Genomic DNA, 21,847 nt, shown 5'->3' on the forward strand with positions numbered 1-21,847 from the left:
TGAGTATATGGAGCACAGAGCATTTTTAGGGCAGTGAAATTATCCTGTGTAATACTGTACTAGTATATACATGTCCTATTTACAAAGTTAGTACATTGTTCATAACTGACATAAACCATATTCACATGCTCAATATATTGGACTTTTTTCCTCGTGCCTTTTCATTGCCTGACAAGGTAGACTTAGAATCCTTATATGCAGAATCTTTCTCACCACTTGAGCAACTCTTGTAAATCTGATTACTTGATTTGCAATGTTCAGATGTTTGATGTGTCCTAAATGTTCTAATACTGCTTATAAGCTTAAGCAGCATCTTATACCTTTCAACTAAAACTCATCAGTCTAAAATCACATATTTCAAGTTGAAGACACAATTTAAATTCAGGTTTAACTTAAATTCATACAGATTTTTTAATTTATCTTAAACTTGACACCACAATATTATAATTTACCTCACTGACTCTATACTAAGTTTCACACCTTGTCAGAGTTGTAGAGTCGTTTACCCTACTAATCAAAGCAGTTTGACCTTCTCAGGAAGATTGTGGTTATCAGGTCAAAAACTTAGTACCTATTATGGAATGAATGTTTGTGTCCCCTCCTCCTAAAAAATTTGTATGTTGAAATCCTAACCCCCAACATGATGGTATTAGGTTGATGCAAAAGTAACTGTGGTTTTGCCATTTTAAAAAATGGCAAAAACTGCAATAATATTAGAAGGTGGAGGCTTTGGGAGGTAATTAGGTCATGAAGGTAGAGCTCCCGTTAGTGCAATTAGTGTCTTTCCTTATAAAAAGAGATATGAATGCTCATCCTCACTCTCTCTGTTCTCCATGTGCAAGAAGATAGATATCTACCAACTAGGAAGAGAGCCCTCACCAGGAACCAAATCTGCTGACACCTGGATCTTGAACTTCCCACCAACAGAATTGTGAGGAATAAATGTATGTATTTTAAGCCAGTGGTCACCAACCTTTTTGGCCCCAGGGACCAGCTTCATGGAGGACAATTTTTCCCGAGACTGGAGGGTGGAATGGTTTCGGGATGATTCAAGCACATTACATTTATTGTGTACTTTATTTCTATTATTATTACATTGCAATACATAGTAAAATAATTGTACAACTCACCATGATGTAGAATCACTAGGAACCCTGAACTTGTTTTCCTACAACTAGACATCCTATCTGGGGATGATGGGAGATATTGACAGGTCATCAGGCATTAGATTCTCACAAGGAGCATACAACCTAGATCCCTCGCATGCACAGTTCACGACAGGGTTCGTGCTCCTATGAGAATCTAATGCTGCCACTGCTCTGACAGGAGGCAAAGCTCAGGCAGTAATGCCAGCGATGGGGAGCAGCTATAAATACAAAAGAAGCTTCACTTGCTTGCCTGCCACTCACCTCCTGCTGTGGCAGCTCAGTTTCTAACAGACCACGGACTGGTACCAATCAGTGACCCAGGGGTTGGGAATCCCTGGTTGAAGCCACCCAGGCTATGGTATTCTGTTACAGCAGCCCAATTGACTAAGACAGTGCTATAAAACAGTTACTTGTCAGATTGAAGAGCAGGACAAGAGAGCTACATGCTGCCAAAGTAATTCTCACCAGTGACCTCATGAGCATTCTCCTGGTAGATTTACCTCTGCTGACCACAGGCCAGGCTTTTGGCTGGACTGTTTCACAGCTCACATCAGCAGGGCATCTTTTGCATTGTGCCTTCTCCCATCTTAGGTAGATGGAACGGTACTGCACCCATACCTCTATCCTTAGCAAGTTTTCCTCACTTAATACGTTCTGCATTCTGTTTTGCATTTTTCTTGTCTCACCAGACTCTATAGCCCTGTCAATGGCCTTGTCTAATCCTCTAATTGAGGGTCATCAGACCCACATACACCTTTTCACTTTCATACCCATCTGGCCTGGCCTCTAAGTCCTCATACTCCTTTAATATTGTCTAGCTTGTCTTCAAAGACCACAAACGTTTCTCCCAATGAAATTTCCCTCTTCCCCCATCTTAATCAGCCTTTTATTTTTCTTTTTTTCCACTGCACCTGTTCCAGAAGAAAGACCAAATTCTATCTTGTTTTGTTGTTGCTGCTGCCATTGTCTTTAACTAGTTCTTCCTTGATTCCTTGAGTGAATCTGATTCTTAGAATGCTTTAAACATAGGCATTGTAATTGCCTTCTTGAGCCTTTGGGTTTGCAGTAAGTTCAGTTATCCCTATATCCTAACAAGAAAATGGTATATAATAAGGGATTTTTCCTCCTTTTGATATCTACATTGGAAAAAATATAATACTCTTAGTGGGTAAAGCCACAGTCTAGGTCTCCAAAATTCAACTTCATGGCCAAGGATTGTATAGGTAACCTAAGGATTATAAAGATTACAATTCAACACCCACCTTGAGATGGTTGGAAGTAACTCCTCAGAGCTTGTGGACAAGCCTCATGATCTGAGCTCAAGACACCTCCACACTTTACTGTCTCATCTCATGGTACAGCTCCCAATGACAGTAAGAAACTGACCAGGCATGGCCCACTTAGGCCTGCACGAAGCTCACACACACATGCTTGGGAGAGCAACTTAGCTTCTTTTTAGATTTGAAGCTCAGACTGAAAGCCTGGCTGAAAAACACAACAAAACAAAAAATCATTCCATCCACCGATGCTTACCTAGAAAGCTTTTATTTTTGAGAATCTTCTGAGATTCTGCCCATTTTGAGATGAGTCCAAAAGACTTTCTATATGGTGAGCTAACCTCCTCTATCTTTGCCTTCCGTGCAGCCCTAGATCACCTTTGCTCATGCAGCTCAAGATCGGCCACAGAAGTTGGAATCCAAAACTCTGTGAGATCTTGCTTACTAAGACCCTAGCAGCTCAGTTCCTGTGTGCTAAAGCCCCCATCTATTAAAAAATAATAATAACAGGCCAGGTGCGGTGGCTCACGCCTGTAATCCCAGCACTTTGGGAGGCCAACGTGGGCAGATCACCTGAGGTCGGGAATTCGAGACCAGCCTGACTAACATGCAGAAACCCCATCTCTACTAAAAATACAAAAAATTAGCCAGGCGTGGTGGTAGGTGCCTGTAGTCCCAGCTACTCGGGAGGCTGAGCCAGGAGAATAGCATGAACCTAGGAGGTGGAGCTTGCAGTGAGCCAAGATGGCACCACTGCACTCCAGCCTGGGTGACAGAGCGAGCCTCCGTCTCAAAAAAAAAAAAAAAAAAAAATACAAAACTTAGCCGGGCATGGTGGCACATGCCTGTAATCCCAGCTACTCGGGAGGCTGAGGCAGGGGAATCACTTGAACCCGGGAAGCGGAGGCTGCGGTGAGCTGAGATCACGCCATTGCACTCCAGCCTGGGCAACAAATGTGAAACTCCATCTCAAATAATAATAATAGTAATAACACTGTGCCTGTTTAAATAACACTGTGCCTGTTTAAATAATAACACTGTGCCTGTTTAAAACAGCCTGGCAAAGATAGCCACACTCCTATGGGCATTAGCCACAATAAGCTTCTGTGAGCTGCCAACGTGAAAAAACCCAGGTGTGTCTGGCTTCAAAGCATGTGTTCAAAATCACAACCACATGCTGCCTGGGCTTCAGATGGGAGAAGCTTGAGGAATTCTGCCACCCCTAAAACCCCATGCTTTTAAAGACCCCAGCATCGCTGGAACTAAGGATGGTTTTGTTTACCTCCCAGTAATTAATGACAATGATAGCTAACAAGTAGCATGCACTTTACAGTATGTCAACTCCGAGTTATTCGGAAAAGTTTATCTTATTTAAGCCTCATTCAACCCCTTGAGTAAGTAATTTCCCCATTTACATGATGAACCAACCCTTACAGAAGCTGAGCACCAAGACTCAACACCAAGTTCCTGGGATTTGAACACAGGCAGCACTGACAGCAAAGCCCATGTTCTCAAACCCCTCCCCACCACCACTGCACCCAGCAGGAGGAGCCCTCTGTGCTTTGGGATTTCCTCAAAGCAAAAAGATGGCATAGCAAGAATACGTCCCGAGGAAGAGGGGAAGTGGTGCAATGGTCTGGGAGGGGGCTAAACTTTCAGGGCGCAAGTGGCATGAGCAGCCTGCATCCTCCTTGGGCCTGGTACCCTGGGGCTTTGCGCAGTTGTTGTCTGGAAACTGTGTTTGCCTCGCTTCACTGCTTCATGCCTTTGGACTTACCTTTCCTCTCTGTAGTGCCATGGAAGGAAAACTACTCTCCTTCCAGTGACCTAACTAAAAATCAGAAGTTTTCTTAAATGCTGCTTTTGCCCCCTGGTAACACCCTCTTCCCCCAGAGCCAGCCCCACTGCGACCCAAGGAGAAAGGGTAGCACAATCCCAACCTTTAAGTGTGGAAGGGAAGAGACCACGTCTGATGGGGGAGGTGGGAGAGGTGCGACAGAGCTGGGGTGAGAACTTCTGAAACTGGAGCCAGGTCGCTGCAATCGGATATTGGGACAGAAGCTCCCTTACCTTATGAATTAGAATCCCCACCCAGGAAATACGGATTCCTACTCCTTTTCTGACAACGCCAGCTCCACCACATCCCGGAGTCTTCATTCCCCCTCCTCCTACCCGCTGTCGCTAAATTTAGAGCCTCATCTGTCCTCTTCCTGTAGGACGTGGGTATTTTAAGTGCTCCGAAGCGTGGTGCCGCAGGAGAGGCAGTGACGCCAGCACCGTGGAGGTTGACGCGTGAGCTCCTCCTCTCCGCCTGTCAAACGCGCCCACCTGTCCGGGCTCACCCATCTCTCTCCACACCTGTCTCCCTTCCTCCTGTTCTTCCGTTCTCCCAGGAGGCCGCCAGAGGGAGCACACTGAGAGCCTCCGCAGGTTGCTGGGGAGTTTAGGAAACTGCACGAGGAACCTAATGGGCACACTCATCTCCAGTTCATGCTTATGGACACCTCAGGGAAACACCTCAGAGTCTGAAAGTTTCACCAGCTCGACACACAGTCCAGAAGAGCTCCTAGTTGGGACAGGTCTGGGGATATAGGGGATCTACTCTGGGGAACCCCTGACATGGACCTAAAATCTGAAGGGAACGTGAGATCTCCCACAGCGTCTAGAAGGCTGGGAGCACAGGTGACCTTCTAGGCCCACCCCAGTGAAGCCCCCCAGGGTGAAGGTATCAGCCCAAAGGCTGCAGGGTGGAGTGCAGACTTCGCAAGCGGGTAGAGCCACACCTCTGCCCACCGCTAGTGCATTTGTGTCCAGCTGCTCTGACGGCACAAAAGCGAGTTTCCAGGACTCTAGTTTGGTGACAGGAAGAAGGACACACTTTGTTCTTGAACTGGTGGTTAACATAGTTGCCTCTAGAGCATCGCTTTTCCCCAAGGGCATGCTTTTCATCATGCACCTTTAGAGAAGCTAATTAATCGTCATTGTGGGAAGTAGACTTGAGAGGAAAACAGCCTTCCCTTGCAGAAAGAACGATTTGAGTGATGCCGCGGGAAATGTGTTTGCTGTTTCAAATTAAATTGGGAACAGGTGAATTGGAAACCCTGCCCCGGGCCTGACAGCCCCAGGCTTTGCCAGCTTCTTTGAGGGAGGTTAGGAAACATCTTTCCAGGAGATCTTGAGCAACAAAATAAAAACCCATGCAGAATCCTGCCTGCTGCCCTTTCCCTGCATCACTGGAGCTGGCCTCCTGCCTCAAGCCTGATCCCTGCTCAGCGTGTGTGCGAGTGTGTGTGTCAGAGACAGGCAGAGATTGAGAGGGGGAGGGAAGTCAGCAAGTGACAGCAGAAGTTCAGGGCATGTGGTGGCACAAGGAATTCATGGTCTTCTCCAGGCCTCTGGTGCCCATGTATACCCCCACCCCAGGTAACATCTTGATGGGCCCAGTAGTCACATGGGTAGATGTGCTAACCATGGGCCAAGACCTGGGCGCCAAACACTGAGGGTGAAGGTGAATTGGAGGGCCAGGAAAGGTTACACCAGAAGAAGTAATCAGAGGTCAGGGCTTCTGATTTTGGGGAGAGTTTCCAGGAATCTCAGGTAGAGTGGTTGCATTTAAGAGAAAACCTACGTCCAGCCCCAGAGGCAGCTGATCCAGGAAGGCCAAGAGTCGGGCTGAGGCTGGGCAGACACTAAGAGAAGGACATATGCTACTTTGTGGCAGTCTGCAGGGGTTTTTACATTAAGAGGGAAGCAGAGTTCATGGCAAGCTTGCCTTCTCACCCACAGCCCCTATCCCTGAGGCTTGAGCTGGAAGTGAATAAGGACCCCCGGACCTCAAGTGTCAAGGACACACACAAAAACAGTAGAATCTGCTTGGCTTCTGCTCCTCTTCATGGGAAGCTGTATCTCTGAGACAGGGTAGGTGAAGGCTAAGACGATGACAAGAAGGAGGAGGGGGCTGAACTTCACCCACTGAAATTCAGGACCACAAACTGTTAATAAAAACTCTCTCTCAAGCCCCTTTGAGAGCCAAAGCTCTCAGATGTCTGAAGTCTGTGATCTTTTGAGCCTCTGGAAGACTCTAGGTAGACAGGCAAGGCGGTCTCCTATGCAGTATTGCCTCAGACCCCGGAACATCAGCTTGGCGTCTAGGTAGACCTAGACTACGGGAGAGGCCACTACAGAGCGTCTGCTTGGCCATGCTCAACCCTTGGACCTCCCATGCCGTGGGCCACCAAAGGAGCTCTCCTCTCTCTTCCTACCAGTGAGTCTTCCCTGAGTCTGAGAGCCATACACATCACCTCAGGCACCACTGACTGAGCCCCTACTGTGTGCCAGGCCCTATGCAAGTTGCTGGGGATACAGAGAATCTGTGGGGAGACAGACATGTCCCACAGCTTTGTAGTCACTACCGTCATGGAGGCGTGAATAAGAGGTCCCAGAGCACAGCAGAACTCCTGGAAGAGGCAACTCTTGAACCGGGTCTTCAGTGATAGTAGAAGACTGCCAGGCACACAATGGGTAAGGGCCATGCCAGGCAGACGGAACAATCCATGCAGACACAGAGGCAAGAAAGCAGGGTGCGTGTGGGAAGCACACGTGATTGCTGCGACCCCACCACAGGGGTGCAGGGGTGGTGGCCGCAAAGAGGCCAGAGAAGGAGGAAGGCAGGACCTGCCCCACATGGGTTAAGGGGCTAAGGCGTCAGGGGTAGGAAAGTTGCTATACCGGAGAGTGGTCCAACCAGAGTTGCACTTGAGAAAGGCCACTGAGATCCAGAGTTGAGGACGGGTTGGAGTGGAGCAAGGCACAGGGGACGAGGACAGGTGGGAGGCAGGTGGGAGGCTCTTGCCACAGACCAGGCAAAAACACAGAGGGTGCAGGTCAAGGCAGCGGCAGCAGTAGGGGGAATAGAAAGCAAGAGACCTATTGGAGAGATTTAAGGGGTAAGAACGACAGAGTTTCATCACCATTTGGCCATGGGGCTGAGGGAGAGGGAGGAATCTAGACTGACTCCCAGATTTCTGGCATAGGTGAATGGGTGAAAGGTGATAGGGATGCGTCACAGAAAAGTCAGGGAAAGGTGGAGTCTGAGGCACAGGAAGGGCAGGTGGATATGCCAATAGGTAGTTGCAAATGTGAGTTAGGAGAGAGATTCAGGTGGGAGATACAAATATGGGGGCATCAACATACAACTGGGAGTTTGTGGCCATGGGCAAGGACAAGGCACCTGGTGGATGTCAGAACAGGTGTCAGGCAGAGCACCCACCTCCACCCCAACTGCGCTACAGGCAGCCGCAGATAACCAGGAAGAGCCTAAGGGTGCCCTACCCTGTCATGCTGCAGGAAGGAACTAAGACTTGGATCCCTGGTATTTCCTGGGCCAGGACAGCGCCAGAGGGATGCTCCCCCCAGCAGTTCACTTTTCTGAAATAACCCCTGGGGTTATCATCCTTTATCACCTGGGGCTTAAGTAAGACCTGGGTCAGAGAGCTAGTGGCCCAAAGGGCTGCGGAAGGGCCAGACTGCCTGCTGTCAGGCCAGGGGCTGGGCCAGCATGGAGAGGGCTGAGGCCACTAAGCAGCCATGTGAGGCAGCCACAAGGACATGGGCAAGGCAGGCAGACATCCCCTGGGTCTGAGCCTTGGCTAGCAGGAAAGGCTCAGCCTGGAACTGTCTCCAGATCCCTTTGGTACAAATAGCAGGGTTGCCTGCCTTCTCCCTGGGGACGCCCAGCAGGGAGCCCGTGTGCACAGGCAAAATGTTCCAAGTTGTGGGGCGGGGTTGGCAGCCCCCTGCAAGGCACTGGGCATCTGCCCAGGTGTCCATAGCGTTCCCTGAATCTTCTGTACTTTTCCAGGGGGTGCTGAAGGAATGGGATGTGGGAACCATCTGCCCCCAGCTTACTTTCCAGGTTATCTGGCATCCTGGGGACTTACCCGGTCAGGCCCCCAAGATCACCAGCCCTGCCCACCTCACTTCAGCTCTGCGCAGAGACCCAAACAGCCCCTGAGTCCCCAGAGCCTCCACCACACCCACATAGGACCAGGCAGGCAGGAGGCGCCTCACAGAGCTTTTTTTTTTTCTGATTGTTTTATTTGAAAACCCTCGGATATGTCCCCTCCCTCACCACACCCATCCCCCGCCCCTGCCCCAGGACATGACGATGCCTCACACACACGCACACACACACACACACACACACACACACACAAGGCCGTGAGCTGCACACGGGAACACAGGGGCTGCACTCACGACAACATTGAAAAAATATACATTATATATATACACCCGGGGCCCCCACGTCCCCTCCCGTCCCCGCAACCTGGCCACACCAGGTCACGGAGGAGGGGCCGGGACTGCAGGACCCCAGGACTGCAAGGGCAGGAAGGGAAACAGGACAAGAAAGGAAGGAAGTTGGAAAGGAGGGAGAAACGGGGTCCCCAGACTGAAATGAAAACGAGGTGGGGCGATCATAAGAGAAGCAGGGATGACGGCCCAGCTGAGGGAGCCCTGCAGAGGGAGAGAAGCTTCCCATGGACAGGAGACAGAAGGGAAGGGGAGAGGAGAGGGTTTCCTTCAATCACACCACCAGCCCCAGCCCCAGCCCCGGCCATTGCAATCGTCACCCTCTTCCCAACACAGTGAGTGCTAAGGGGGCAGCTGCCATTGGGGGTAGAAAGGCAGCTGAAATCCAGCCCACTTTCCAACCCCGCCAGCCCCAGTGCAAGGGGCACACCAGGAGCATGACAGCCCAGAGGCGAGGGATGGGGGGCCGGGGGAGGGGCAGGGCAGACTCCAGAGGGCCCGCTGGGGTTTTGAGATGAAAGGAGGCCTGGTTCGGAAGCCTCTCTCCCTCTTGGTCTCTGTTCTCCCAGAAAGTCCATCTCCCATGTCTGGAGTGTCTGTTTCACCAGGGCAGAATTCTCCCTCTGCGTCGGGAGAGGTGTTGTTGGCCTTAGTAGCGGTGTGGGGGGGTCTCGATGATGCGTCTCTCGTCGCTGCTGGGGGAGTCGGCCACCTCCGAGTCACTGCTGTCCTCATCCTCCTGCTGGCCCCCGGCAGCCCCCACCACACAGGCCTGCCGATTCTGGTAGGACTGGAGGGCGAGAACAGAGAGGAGAAGGGATCAATGGCCTGCACACACCCCAGCCTCTCTTTCAGGGGCCACACTTCCCTCGGTCCCCTTAACCCCTGTGTACCCCCTTCCCTGCCTGAACCTCTCTCCCTCCTGCTCACTGCAGCTCCGCGAACGGCCTCCGCCCAGGCCTGCCCTCCTCAGGAGTCCTCACCGTGTGTGCTCCACAGTCTTGACCCTACAGAACCCCCCTTCCCCAGGCCTCTCACCTCCATGGGGTTCACAATGATGGTGAGAGCTGAGTCATCCCAGAAGAGGTCCGGGTCCTTGGGGTCACTGGAGGCCCCTGGAGGCCCGCCAGCCCCTGAGACGCGGCGGTGAAGGGAATGGATGCGCACCAGGCCCAGGACGACCATGAGCACCAGGAAGCCCACGCACACCACAATGATGAGGGTTGCGGCGCTGGGTATCACTGCAGAGAGAGCGCAGGGGTGAGCAGAGCATGACCAGGCACACCTGGGGGCACTCGGACAGGGGGCTGGGTAGGAAAAGAGGCAGCCCGGGCCGAAGGACTCCTAGGGCAGAACGCACAGTGGCCGAGAAGAGAGGAACACCTGGAGAAGCCAGACAAGAAACAGCCCACCAGGAAGGGCAGGAGACGAAAGGGGAGGAAGGGAGCTGCTGCAAGACAAAGCAACAAACACAGAGGGAGGCAGGTGTACAGAAAGGCAAGGGCAGAGGAGGAAAAAGACTCCCGGCCCAACACTGTCATGAACAGCCCTATTCGCAGAGGACAGAGGGCAAGGACTGGAATCTGCCCCTGTCATTCCACCTGTGCCTTCCCCAGAGACCACTCAGCCTAGGAAAGAGGTGCCAGTGCCCAGTGAGGGAGAGGAGGGGCCACCACACGGGCTTGGCTGTGCAGGAGGAGATGCAGGCTCCAGGCCTGGGCTGGCTGCAGGAAGAGGGCACTAGCACCTGAGGCTGGGACAAGTCCAAGGGGCACAGAGCAGCCCCTTCCCTTACCCACCTGGACTGAGCTCACTCCGTGACACCTCCCTTCTCCTGGTGGGCTTGGGGCTTCTGGACGTCTGGGGTTCCTGCTTCCCCAACATCTCCCCCTGAGGCATACCCGCCTCCCCCGTGGCTTTCCCATGCTTCTGGCCCTGCAGCCCCACTTTGATGTCCAGGCTCCGAGGGGCATGGACCTTCAAGGGCAGTGAGACACAGAACGGCGCGTGCACTCTCATGTGGACCTTAGAGCTGATGGTGGCAAAGCAGATGTGCATGCACAGGTACATGCTCAGGAAGACCGTGTGGGCACACAGCTGCACAAAGGTCGCCACACCCCACACCCGAGCCAGGCCTTTGCCAGCCTGCATGCCGGCCCACACCAGCCACCTGGCCGCCTGCTCACACAGCGGGAGTAAAGGAACGCGTCTGAGGGTCTCCAGCAAGGCACGGTAGAGCCATATGTGCAGCATCACCCAGCTCCCCACCAGCTGGGCAGACCAGGCAACCCCCTGAAGGAAGATGTAGACACTACAGATGTGGGCCATGAGAGCCACGGAGCAAGCCACCATGAGCACAGCCCTGCCTGCCTCCTGCACACACACACACAGCTCTCGAAGAAGCACAAGGAAGAAAAGTAGGAAAGCCCGCAGCCCCAGGGACAGCAGGTGGAGGTAGAGACCCCACACACGCACCCCCAGGCCCAGGGCCCTTACAGGCAGCTGGGTCACTACTCCCCACATGGGTGCACACCCCGCCCACCATGCACGCACAGCGGCTCCTCCCTGGCCAGTCCCGTTGCTGAGGGACTATTCCATGTATGTGTGCCCCAAACACACACAGAGACCGGCAGTCACACAAGCAAGCCTCTAGAAACATGCACACATCACATCCCAGCCCCGTCCCCAAATTACCTACATTCATGTGTCAATAGATAGAGCAGAGCGTAGGGAAGCGCATGGCCCAGGAGCTCCCCACACTCACACCCACACCCACACCCTGCTGCAGTGCCCCTCTCCCCAGCAGCCAGCACACTCAGCTGCCACACACTCCAGGGCCAACTAGGTGTGTGGAGAATGCCCTGCCTGGGCAGGCCACACACCTCCCTGAGGCCGCCCTGATGGCTGTCTGCCAAGTTGGTCCCCATCCTGACCCAACCCACGGCCCACTTGAGGCCACTAGCCAGTTAGAACGGACTCTGCTGGGGCACACTCCCTCGACGCTGGTTCCAAGGTGAAGACAGGACTGGCTTGATTAGTATTTCTCAACTGCCTGGGAACAGGGGATAAGGGAGGAGGGGTCAGAGCTGCCTCTTCTGCCCATCTGCAGGAAATAGTGCCTCTCAGGTCTCCATGTCAACAGATCAGACCCAGGGGCAGTGCCTCCACTGGCAGATGGGCCCGGTGGCTAAGCCCAGGCTCTAGAAGGAGCAGTGACCCCACCCTCAGAGTGGAGGCCAAAGCAGGTGAACTTGCTCTAAGCACACAATGATGACGAGCTAAAGCTGGTTTGCGCCCTAATCAATGCAGTGTCCCTCCGAGCTCCTGGCCTAATGAAGGAAATGATGAGTTGATTGCCAGGACAATAAAAAATGACCATAGGAAAGACAAAATGCAGCCACTCTATCTACAAGTAAACAAGTCTGGTTAATTAGTTTAAGATGAGTCAGGAGCCCAGGGAGATGGAAGGATTTTTAAATCAGCTACAGATAAAAATCAAGAACTTAAGAAGTACGGTCAACTTTTCTTGCTACATGAGATCTTACCAGTTAATTCTGGCCTTGAATGACCTCCAGAGCCAACATTAAGGGGTGACTTAGCAAATGGTCCGTGGGATTGCGAGGACACTGTTGAAAGCTCTGTCCACGGCCCCACACGGTGCTCTCTTTGCAAAGAGCCTCGGGAGAGATTTCTTTCTGCCCCCGCAGTCCCAGGGCTTTTCATGAAACAGCGTTTGGCTCCTATCATGGCTTTCAGAACTGCTCAGGTTTCCTTTCGCTTTAGCTTCAAAGAAGCTCAGAGTCAAAATTCTGGCCCATGGTAGCAACTGCACAGCATCTCATAGTATGCATGTTATGAGCTGACTTTATTCCCTGGCTTCATTGGATCCTTATTTCATCATTACCTGTTCCTCCTTACTTCCTCATTCATTTTCTTTTTGTCCTATTGCTTTGTAACTCTTTCTGCAAAGCTTCAGATACTTGTAGGAAACAAAAGAGGAAAATTATTCCCAAACTTTTAAAGATCACATGGGATTTTTAAAAACCACTGACACATGGCTCCCACCCCCTAGACATTCTAGGGTGTAATTTAGGTGCCAAGAGTTTTTAAAGCTCCCCAGGTGATTCTGGTAGGCATCAAAATTTGATATGAGAAGATGCATCATAATACCCTGATCATCTTGGCTCGCTCTTCTCAACCAACCTTTTTCTCTCTAACCATAAACACTCTTATAGTTTATAAATTATCTCCTTTACAGGCAAGGACACAGAGGCACAGAGAGTTCAAGTGCATTACCCAAGTTCACACAGCTAGAAAGTAAGTGGAGCCAGGAGTTAAATCCAGGAGGCATGATTCCAGTCTGTTCACTAACCATGGCCCTCACCCATCTACCCCCGGTTCTCAAATTCCCATTCTCTCTCACACCCATCCAAAAATCCCTTTTACACTTCAGGTCCAAATGCAAACTCTACATGTGCCACAAAATCTCCCCTGACTGTTCCAGTTTACACTGGTTCCGGTTCACATTGATCTCTCTTTCTCTAGCGCACTTAGGAGATTTAGAGCAATGGGCCTCTGTGCCACTGGAGGAGATCGTACCTCTCACTGGTTCTGCATGTTTAGAATGGTTTGATATTGTGAAACCACAGTTCTGCAACACCACTTGAGATTTGTAGGTGAAAGGGAGGGAGCACCTTGCGGAGTCAGAAAAGGCATATGGAAGGGGTTTTATGCGGTGAATAGCCTGTCAGCTCAGGCATGCCAATCACCAGTGCCCTCAGGGAAGCTACCAACTCTGTGTCCTACTCAGGCCAAAATAAGAGAAGCAAAGGAAAACTGCTGTTCTCAACTGAAATCTGAGAGAAGCTTGATCAGCCTGGACATGAGCTCAGAACAAAGGATGGGGAGACTGGGCTTCACTGAGAGGAGGTGAAAGGGTGCCATGAACAGACACTGCTCCAGGGGCTGAGGGGTGAGAAACGCTGCCCGCCAGGCCAGCCCATGCAGGGCAGCTGGACACTCAGGGGAGAAGGTGCTGGGCTCTCAGAACAAGAAGTCTCTCACCTGGGGCCTTAGAACAAAGAAAGTAAGGATCGAGAATCTCACCAGGCCAGGCAGCACCCCTATCTACCTTGAGCCTAATCAGAGTAGCAGGACCTAGTATCCAACCCAGAAAAGATTGAGTGGAATGATCCCCAATGAAAGAACTGGAGAAAGTGCTATGGAATCACAAGAAGGAAAAAAACATATAGCTGGCCTCAAGAGTTTATTTGAAATAAATAGGTTTAGTCTGCTAACATGTCTCTATTGACTAAATACTATGTGAAACTTCTCTAATCTTTGCAGCTTGGTTATGCCTTATATTCCCCACTAATCCTCACTTCCACCTACTTGCTGTAGTGAATCACAGTAGAACACTGAAAAAGGCCTCTGCAAGTCCAGGTGCGGTGGCTCACACCTGTAATCCCAGCACTCCGGGAAGCTGAGCCAGGATGACTGCTTGAGCCCAGGAGTTCAAGACCTGCCTGAGCAACAAAGTGAGACCTTGTCTCTATAAAAAGTCTTAAAAATAGCCAGGCATAGTGGCACACATCTGCTCCTCAGGGGGCTAGGGCAGGAGGATTGCTTGAGCTCAGGAGTTCGAGGCTCCAGTGAGCTATGACTACCATTGCTCTCCAGCCTAGGCGACAGAACGAGACCCTGGCTCCCACTCCCAAAAGCCTCTGCGGTTGTTTTCAGGGACAGCAAGGAAGAAGGGAGCCAGTTCCAGAAAAAAAAAAAAAAAAAAAAACATAAGAGACGGTGTGGGTGGTGGCCGCTGCACAAGGAGAGGAAGCCAGACTGAATCCCTGGGGGCATCAGAGGAGCTGGCCTCAGTCAGAAAACCCTGGGAAGCCCCTCAGGGGCTCCCCCTAATTATGTGCAACTCTAAAATAATGAGACTATCTTTTTTAAAGCATCAAACATCTGGGGAGAGCGGTGAGGGCCATGGTTAGTGCACAGACTGGAATCATGCCTCCTGGATTTAAATCCTGGCTCCACTTACTTTCTAGCTGTGTGAACTTGGGTAAGGCACTTGAACTCTCTGTGCCTCTGTGTCCTTGCCTGTAAAGGAGATAATTCTGGTACCCATTTCATTGGTTGTTTATAATGGCTAAATGAGTTAATAAGCATAATCCCTTGAGCACAGTGCCTGGCACATGATGAGAGCACCCTGTGTTTGTTATAATTATTATTATCCATCACATATATTGAAATAAGTTCTGTACTTTCACATAGTGTTCAGAGACCACGAACTTCTTCCAAGAAAGCACTAGTGGACTCCTTTGAGAATTGCCTTCAGAGCCTGTGACACAACCTTTTGACTTTTTTCAAAGGTGACCGATCTATGGCCCTTGAGAGTGGGTTTAATGTTTAAAAACTTAAAATTATATCCAGAGCCAACTTTGGCAAAAGTGCATGATGAAGTTGAGTAACATCGAACAGGGTCAAAAGCAAGTTATGTCCAAAAAATAACAAAAATAAATGCACCTCATAAATTGGCTCTGAAAGCAATTCTAAGAAGGGGTTCCAAAAATCACTTTCAACAACATCAGCATCATTTGCAATTTTTAATAATGTGGGAAAATACTTGTTTTTAATATGAAGTGCAAATATCAGGTTACAAAATAGGTTAATCCTAACTTTCTAAAAAGGAAAAATTAAGCATAGAAAAAAGACCGGAACAGAATATCTCATATTATCAGTGGTTTCCTCTCTGATGGAATTATGGCTGATTTTTCTTCGTCTTCTTCTTCTTTTTTTTTTTTTTTTCTGAGACAGAGCCTTGCTCTGTCTCCCAGACTGGAGTGCAATGGTGTGATCATGGCTCACTGCAGCCTTGGCCTCACAGGCCCAAGAGATCCTCCTACCTCAGCCTTGCAAGTAGCTGGGACTACAGGCACCTGCCACCATGCCCAGCTAATTTTTTTTTATTTTTTGTAAAGACAGAGTCTGACTATGTTGCCCAGGCTGGTCTCAAACTCCTGGGCTCAAGTGATCCTCTCGACTCAGCCTAGTTTGTTGAGATTACAGGCGTGAGCCACTGTGCCTGGCCTGATTTTTCTTCTTTAAAAGAAATATTTGATATTTTCTGGTTTTTCTACAATTATGCAACTCAAAAGTTGAAAATAAAATTGCACCATTCGTAAAGGACCATGACCGGAAACCTTTGGGACCACGGCCAGGTTGCTTTGAAGGGCAGCTTTGAAGGGCAGCACTCCATCTGAATGTAATGCTTTGCATATTTGCATGTATTTTTTAGAAATATTCTTGTGACTGTGCACATAGCACACAATTTTACATGTAATAGTACCAATTCTCTCCTTAGGGATAGGGACTGTATCTATCCTATAAATCATTTAGATCATCTTAGGACAGTGCTAGTACGTAGTAGGTGCTTAGTAAATACTTGATAGCTTCACCACAGAGGATCCTAGGTCCAGGGCTAATTTGATATTGCTTGGGGCTGGGGAAGGAGGCATCATCAGGTATAAGAAACACGCCTAAACCCACACTGACTTTATGACTCCAGGCATAAGCATCCCTACAATGACACGAGGCTCATGTTCTTCACAAGGGAAAGTGAATGATCCAAAGGGAGAGAGGGATTGGTCCATAGCTGTCAACTAAGGCAGGTACCACAGGGAACAGAACCCATTGCTCCACCCCTCCTTGTCCTCTCTCAGAGGTGGAGGGGGAGGATACCTGTCCCAGCCCACTCACCTGCTACCTGCCCTTCCCTGCCCAGCCCCACCAGGCTTACGTACTGGAGTTTCTGTGGGAGCTGGCCAGGCTGTGTCCAGCCATCTCAGGCGGGGGCTGGTGACCACGGTGCAGGAACTGCTGGGAGCTGAGCACGTGGCTGGGGTGGGCAACCCGGTTCATGCTGTGCAGGACATTGACCTGGGCAGATGGAGGGCTCCATGGGCACACACACTTCTCCCAGGTCCTCCCCACTTCTCTAGACCCCAGCCCCATCTCCTAACTACTGCCCTCATCTCCTTCTCCTCCACCCACTGCAAGGTCCAGCAGCCCTCCACGCTGCCATGTCCATGCCCACCAACTAACATGTTGAGTCCATGCCACCTCAGCTCCTTTCTGGGGGTGGGTAACTGTGGAAGGAAGGAGACTCTCTGGGTACCTCCACGATGAATTCATTGCTGGAGTAACGGCCATTCATTTCCGAGCAGGAAAGCCGGAACTTCCTGGCGTAGAGGGCAGCTCCATGTCGCAGCCGATAACGAGCCTGCCTCAGGATCTCTTCATACACAGTGATGCTCTCCACCCCTGGAGATGAGGAAGCACCTCAGGGCAGGGGCCAGGGGAGGCAGGACCTGGGCAGGACCCTCTCTCCCGGACTCCCACTAGCTGACACCACACAAGCTGTAGAGCGGGTCAGCCCCATCTCCGCCGAAGTGTGACCTGAGGTCAAAGGGAGAGATGCTCCCCTCCATCCCTGCCCACTCTGACTAACTAGGACGGAGAGATCAAGGCTCCATTTCCTGCTCTGTAGGTTCTGAGGAGATAAAGACATCCTGAAAGACAGAAAGGGAGATGGCAAGCAGGAGGGAATATGAGAAAGAAGAAAACACGGAAGTCCTCAGTGAGCCCTGGAAAGGAGTGGAAATAGAAGGGAACTGATTATCTCCATCTTCTCCATTCTCCCTCCTGGCTTCCTTTGGAAACTACCAAATCATCACTCCCACTATTCACTAAGAGATGAGTACTTCTTGTAAAGCTCTGGTGTGCACGTGAGATGAGTGAGCTGTACAACAGAGATGACCAGTAACAAACAGACAGCTAGAGGGTTAGAAAGCTGGGCAGAGATGAGCCGAAGGAGGAGAGGAAGGCGAGAAGCCTGAATGGAAACAGGAGTGGGACCAGAAGTGGAGGTGAGCCAGGCTGTGGAGAGGAGCAGGAAGACAGAAGCATTCGGAGCCTAAACCCAGCACACCTCCCCTAGGGACAATCAAAGCCAGAGGATCTTCCAGGCTAGGAAAATGCAAAACGGCACTTGTCCACGTCCCTGGACCTGGAAGGAGGACCCTCTGGGCTTCCCAGGCCCTTACTTTTTGGGAGGGGCACACACACACAGAGGACAGGCCCTCAGGCCCCACTGACCAGCAATGGTGAGGTAGGCAGATGTGTTGGTGAGCTCCAGCCCCCGCTGCTGCAGGGAGGTTGTGTCCAGGAGCAGGCTTTCCCGCTCGGGGTCCAGGTCATCTCCCACCAGAGAAATTTCACAGCCATCCAGGTTGTGCACAATCTCATCCGACATGCGTGTGTCTGTCACTGGGTTGGGGAGAGTAGGGTCTGGGTCAGAGCCAAAGGGCCCACAGAGGTTCTCAGACCCAACCATGCCCTCATCACCACTCTCCCTCCCTTTCCAGGGTCAGGGAAAGGGAAGTCAGCATCATTTTCAAGAATATCATTATGCAACAATTCATTTCCACCCATGTGTTTTCCACTTGCTCTCCTTCTTAAAGGTGAGTTGTTCAGTCAAACAAACACAGGATGGCGTCGCTTTCTGCTTTCTGACCCAGGAGTTCTCCCGCACTGTGGCTCCAGACACTGGCTGCTTCTCTGGATGGTGTTACTCCCCGGAGTCATCCTTACCTGTGCCCTGCCAACTCTCATCCTTTTTGGCCTCCACCTGGTGAGAAATGGAACAGGTGATTTGAAGATCAGGGAACAAAGGGACGCCCTCGGTTCCCTCAAAGTCCACAGCTGGGCGGGCAAAATGAGCAGTGCCACTCAGCAGGATCTGGGGGGCATCGGGCTGAAGGACCACCACGTAGCCCTCCACTTCAGGGATGGAGACGCAGGACTCTTCGCTGAAGCACCTATGTGAGAAAGCAGGAGAAGCAGCATGTGACCCCAACACTTCCTCCCCGAAAACCTACATTCTGTTTCACTCCCTGCCCCAGCTACCTCTATCATAGAGCATCCCGTGTCAGGGAGGGGCAGGGGAAGAAAGGGGGTCATGCCTCTGCACCCCAACCCCCAAAGCAGTTGAAGGGGGACATATCCTTTCCTGGTAGGATGTCACCAAGGAAAATGTCAAGGACAGAAGGTCAGGTAATCCCAACTGTGGGTGTGATCACACCATCAATGCCCTACCCCAGGATTATGGAGTACCTATAGATGCTGTTTTATTGAAAAACAAAGCAAACTGAACTGACAAACATGTATATATACACACACAGTTCTTTATCCAGGAGTTTAAAAATACATGGGCTCAGTATACTATCCAGCACATATGCGCCCAAAATTATTCAACAATAAGAGTAGAACGTGGACATCTATCAACGGATGTCCTCCTCTTTGGTGTGTCTTTCATTCCCTTCAATATCGGGGAAACACACTTTGGTAGGTGAGATAATCTGACCACCTTGGACCTACATCCACCGTCTCATGAAGCTTGAGGATCCAGGCACCAGGACAAGCTATCCCTAGAGGACTCCACTGAGCCAGACCAACCAACAGCACAGCTGCTTGGGAGTGACGCTCCCAGGATCACATTTAGCCCCAACTTTACCAGTAATAACAACACCTCACAATCAGTAGCCCTTGCCAGTTTATGAAGCATTTTTCCCACATTATTTATTTATTTTCTTTCTTCCTTTCTTTCTTTCTTTCTTTCTTTCCTTCCTTCCCTCCCTCCCTCTCTCCCTCTTTCTCTCTCTCTCTCTCTCTCTTTCTTTCTTTCTTTGATGGAGTTTCACTCTTGTTGCCCAGGCTAGGGTGCAATGGTGCAATCTTGGCTCACTGCAACCTCTGCCTCCTGGGTTCAAGCGATTCCTCTGTCTCAGCCTCCCGAGTAGCTGGGATTATAGGGCGCATGCCACCACACTTGGCTAATTTTTGTATTTTTAGTAGAGACGAGATTTCTTCATATTGGTCAGGCTGATCTTGAACTCCTGACTTCAGGTGATCCGCCCGTCTCAGCCTCCCAAAGTGCTGGGATTACAGGCGTGAGCCACGGCACCTGGCCCATATTATTTCATTATATTATAACCTCATTTCTATGCTGTCAAATGCCTAAAGCTCAGGCTGGGCATGATGGATCATGCCTGTAAGTCTTGGCACTTTGAGAGGCTGAGGCGGGAGGATCCCTTGAGCTTAGGAGTTCGAGATCAGCCTGGGCAACATAGTGAAACCCCAGCTCTACAAAAAATACAAAAATTATCCAGGTGTGGTGGTAGACGCTTGTAGTCCCAGCTACTCAGGAGGCTGAGGTGGGAGGAACACTTGAGCCCAGGAGGCAGAGGTTGCAGTGAGTCGATGAGATCACACCACTGCACTCCAGCCTGGGTGACAGAGTGTGACCCTATCTCAAAAAAAAAAAAAAAAAAAAAAAAGAAATAAAAGAAAAGAAAAGAAAGAAAAAGAAAAAGAAATAATCAAGGCTTAAACCAGAATCAAGGCTTAAACCATTCTTCTCCTTCCAGGTCCACTGATTTTTTTTTTTTGGCAGAGTCTCTCTGTTGCCCAGGCTGCAGTGCAGTAGTGCCATCTCAGCTCACTGCAACCTCTGCCTCCCGGGTTCAAGCAATCTCGTGCCTCAGCCTCCTGAGTAGCTGGGCCCACAGATGTGCGCCACCACACACGGCCCAAGTCCACTGATCTTTCCACTAAACCACAGGCACCATTTGGGGCCTGGGTTTGCACCAGGGAAATGTATCTGTAAAGAAGTTTCCCCACTTGAACAAGCAGACTTCACAGTGGAGTTAGTGATCCAGGAGCAGGGACTCTGGTCCACATGCTGGTGCTAGTGGAAAAGATTTTGCCGAGAGGACTGTAATTATTAGTGTTACTGAGCATGCCCAGTTTGAATGCTGGAGCAAAAAGGGAGAAGGCATAATCTCAGTAGGCATGATGAGCTCAGAGCCCCTGAAGTTGCCAGTGCCCAGGATGTGCTGAGTTCCTGTGCCACACGGAGCAGGGCCTATTACAGTCTGCCATCCAGATAGGCCTAGGGCAAAGCCCCTTGGGAAACAATCCCAGATGACCCTGAAGGCACAGGCTCCAACAGACATCCTCCCTGCAATGAGCAATGCTATGCTGTGCTGCTGCTCTGGGAATCCCAAGGGGAATAGGAGGCCTGACCCAAAGGCACCGTTGGTCTGGTAGAGAGATTAGATCTGGCACACAAAAGTTAAAACAAAGGCAAATATGGTCATCGCCCATATGAGTGGAACAAACAAACAGAAGAGTTCAGAGGAGGGAGAGGTTAGTTCTGGCTAGGATAAGAGGAGGGTGCTTGGAAAAGGAAGGTAGGAATGATCAGAGAAAGTAGCAACTGAGCGAGCCTTTGAAGGAGGGTAGTACTGACCCAGAGTGGATGGCGAGAAGCTTACTAAGGGGAGTAGAGGAACATGAGGCAGGAACCACCAGGAGCCAGACGGCTGGCAGCTTTAAATGCCGTGATAAGATCTGTTGTTTTTCTCTCTCTCTAATTTTTTAGAGGCAGGGTCTTACTCTGTCGCCCAGCCTGGTGTGCAGTGGTGCAATCACGACTCACTGCAGCCTCGAACTCCTGGGCTCAAGTGATTCTCCACCTCAGCCTCCTGAGTAGCTGGGACTACAGACTCGCAGCCTGTTGGTTGTGCAGGCTGGTCTCGAACTTCTGACCTCAAGTGATCCTCCCGCCTTGGCCTCCCAAAGTGCTGGGATTACAGGTGTGAGCCACTGCACCCAGCACATTTGACATTTTTATGCAGTGGGCAAGAGGAAGCCACCGACATCTTTTTCATCAGGGAAGTGTGATGATGAAAACTCAACTTAAGATCACTCACCTAGCCTCAGAGTGGAGGATAAATAAAATTAGAAGACTAGAGATAGGTCAGCTAGTTAGGTGGCAATGGGCCAGATAAGAGGTAATAAGACCTGGGCTAGAACAATAACAGCAGCAAAAGAAAGAGGAGACAGATTTAGACACCCAGCACAGAGGCAGGGTCCAGGTGACCTGGCAACTGATGGGCAGTAGAGGATAAAGACAGGGAAGAATCAAAGATGACTCAGAGGTTTCAAGCTCTGGGTGACTGCAAGGACAGAGGCACCATTACAGAG

The 21,847-nt window shown here is 50.6% G+C and overlaps 2 protein-coding genes across 5 annotated transcripts in view; both read right to left on the reverse strand.

Annotated features, from left to right (window-relative positions):
- Window positions 1–8,499: 8,499 nt before the first annotated feature.
- The window catches only part of CLSTN3 (calsyntenin 3), a 28,688-nt gene continuing 15,340 nt past the window's right edge, over window positions 8,500–21,847 (reverse strand). For all 4 annotated transcript variants that reach the window (XM_055280817.2, XM_055280818.2, XM_055280819.2 and 1 more), the window contains 6 exons: window positions 18,392–18,618; window positions 17,897–18,067; window positions 16,917–17,062; window positions 16,543–16,678; window positions 9,773–9,975; window positions 8,500–9,524 (listed from right to left, as the gene is read on the reverse strand). In XM_055280817.2, coding sequence (XP_055136792.2) covers window positions 9,384–9,524; window positions 9,773–9,975; window positions 16,543–16,678; window positions 16,917–17,062; window positions 17,897–18,067; window positions 18,392–18,618 — 1,024 coding nt within the window. In that variant the 3' untranslated portion in view covers window positions 8,500–9,383. The remainder of the gene's footprint in view (window positions 9,525–9,772; window positions 9,976–16,542; window positions 16,679–16,916; window positions 17,063–17,896; window positions 18,068–18,391; window positions 18,619–21,847) is intronic.
- On the reverse strand, window positions 9,982–16,534 carry LOC129483445 (uncharacterized). The gene has a single exon (XM_055280820.2). The coding sequence runs from the start codon at window positions 11,255–11,257 to the stop codon at window positions 10,526–10,528; it is 732 nt and encodes a 243-aa protein (XP_055136795.2). The 5' UTR covers window positions 11,258–16,534; the 3' UTR covers window positions 9,982–10,525.

This window comes from Symphalangus syndactylus, chromosome 5 (genome assembly GCF_028878055.3).
Source record: "Symphalangus syndactylus isolate Jambi chromosome 5, NHGRI_mSymSyn1-v2.1_pri, whole genome shotgun sequence".
Taxonomy (NCBI): domain Eukaryota; kingdom Metazoa; phylum Chordata; class Mammalia; order Primates; family Hylobatidae; genus Symphalangus; species Symphalangus syndactylus.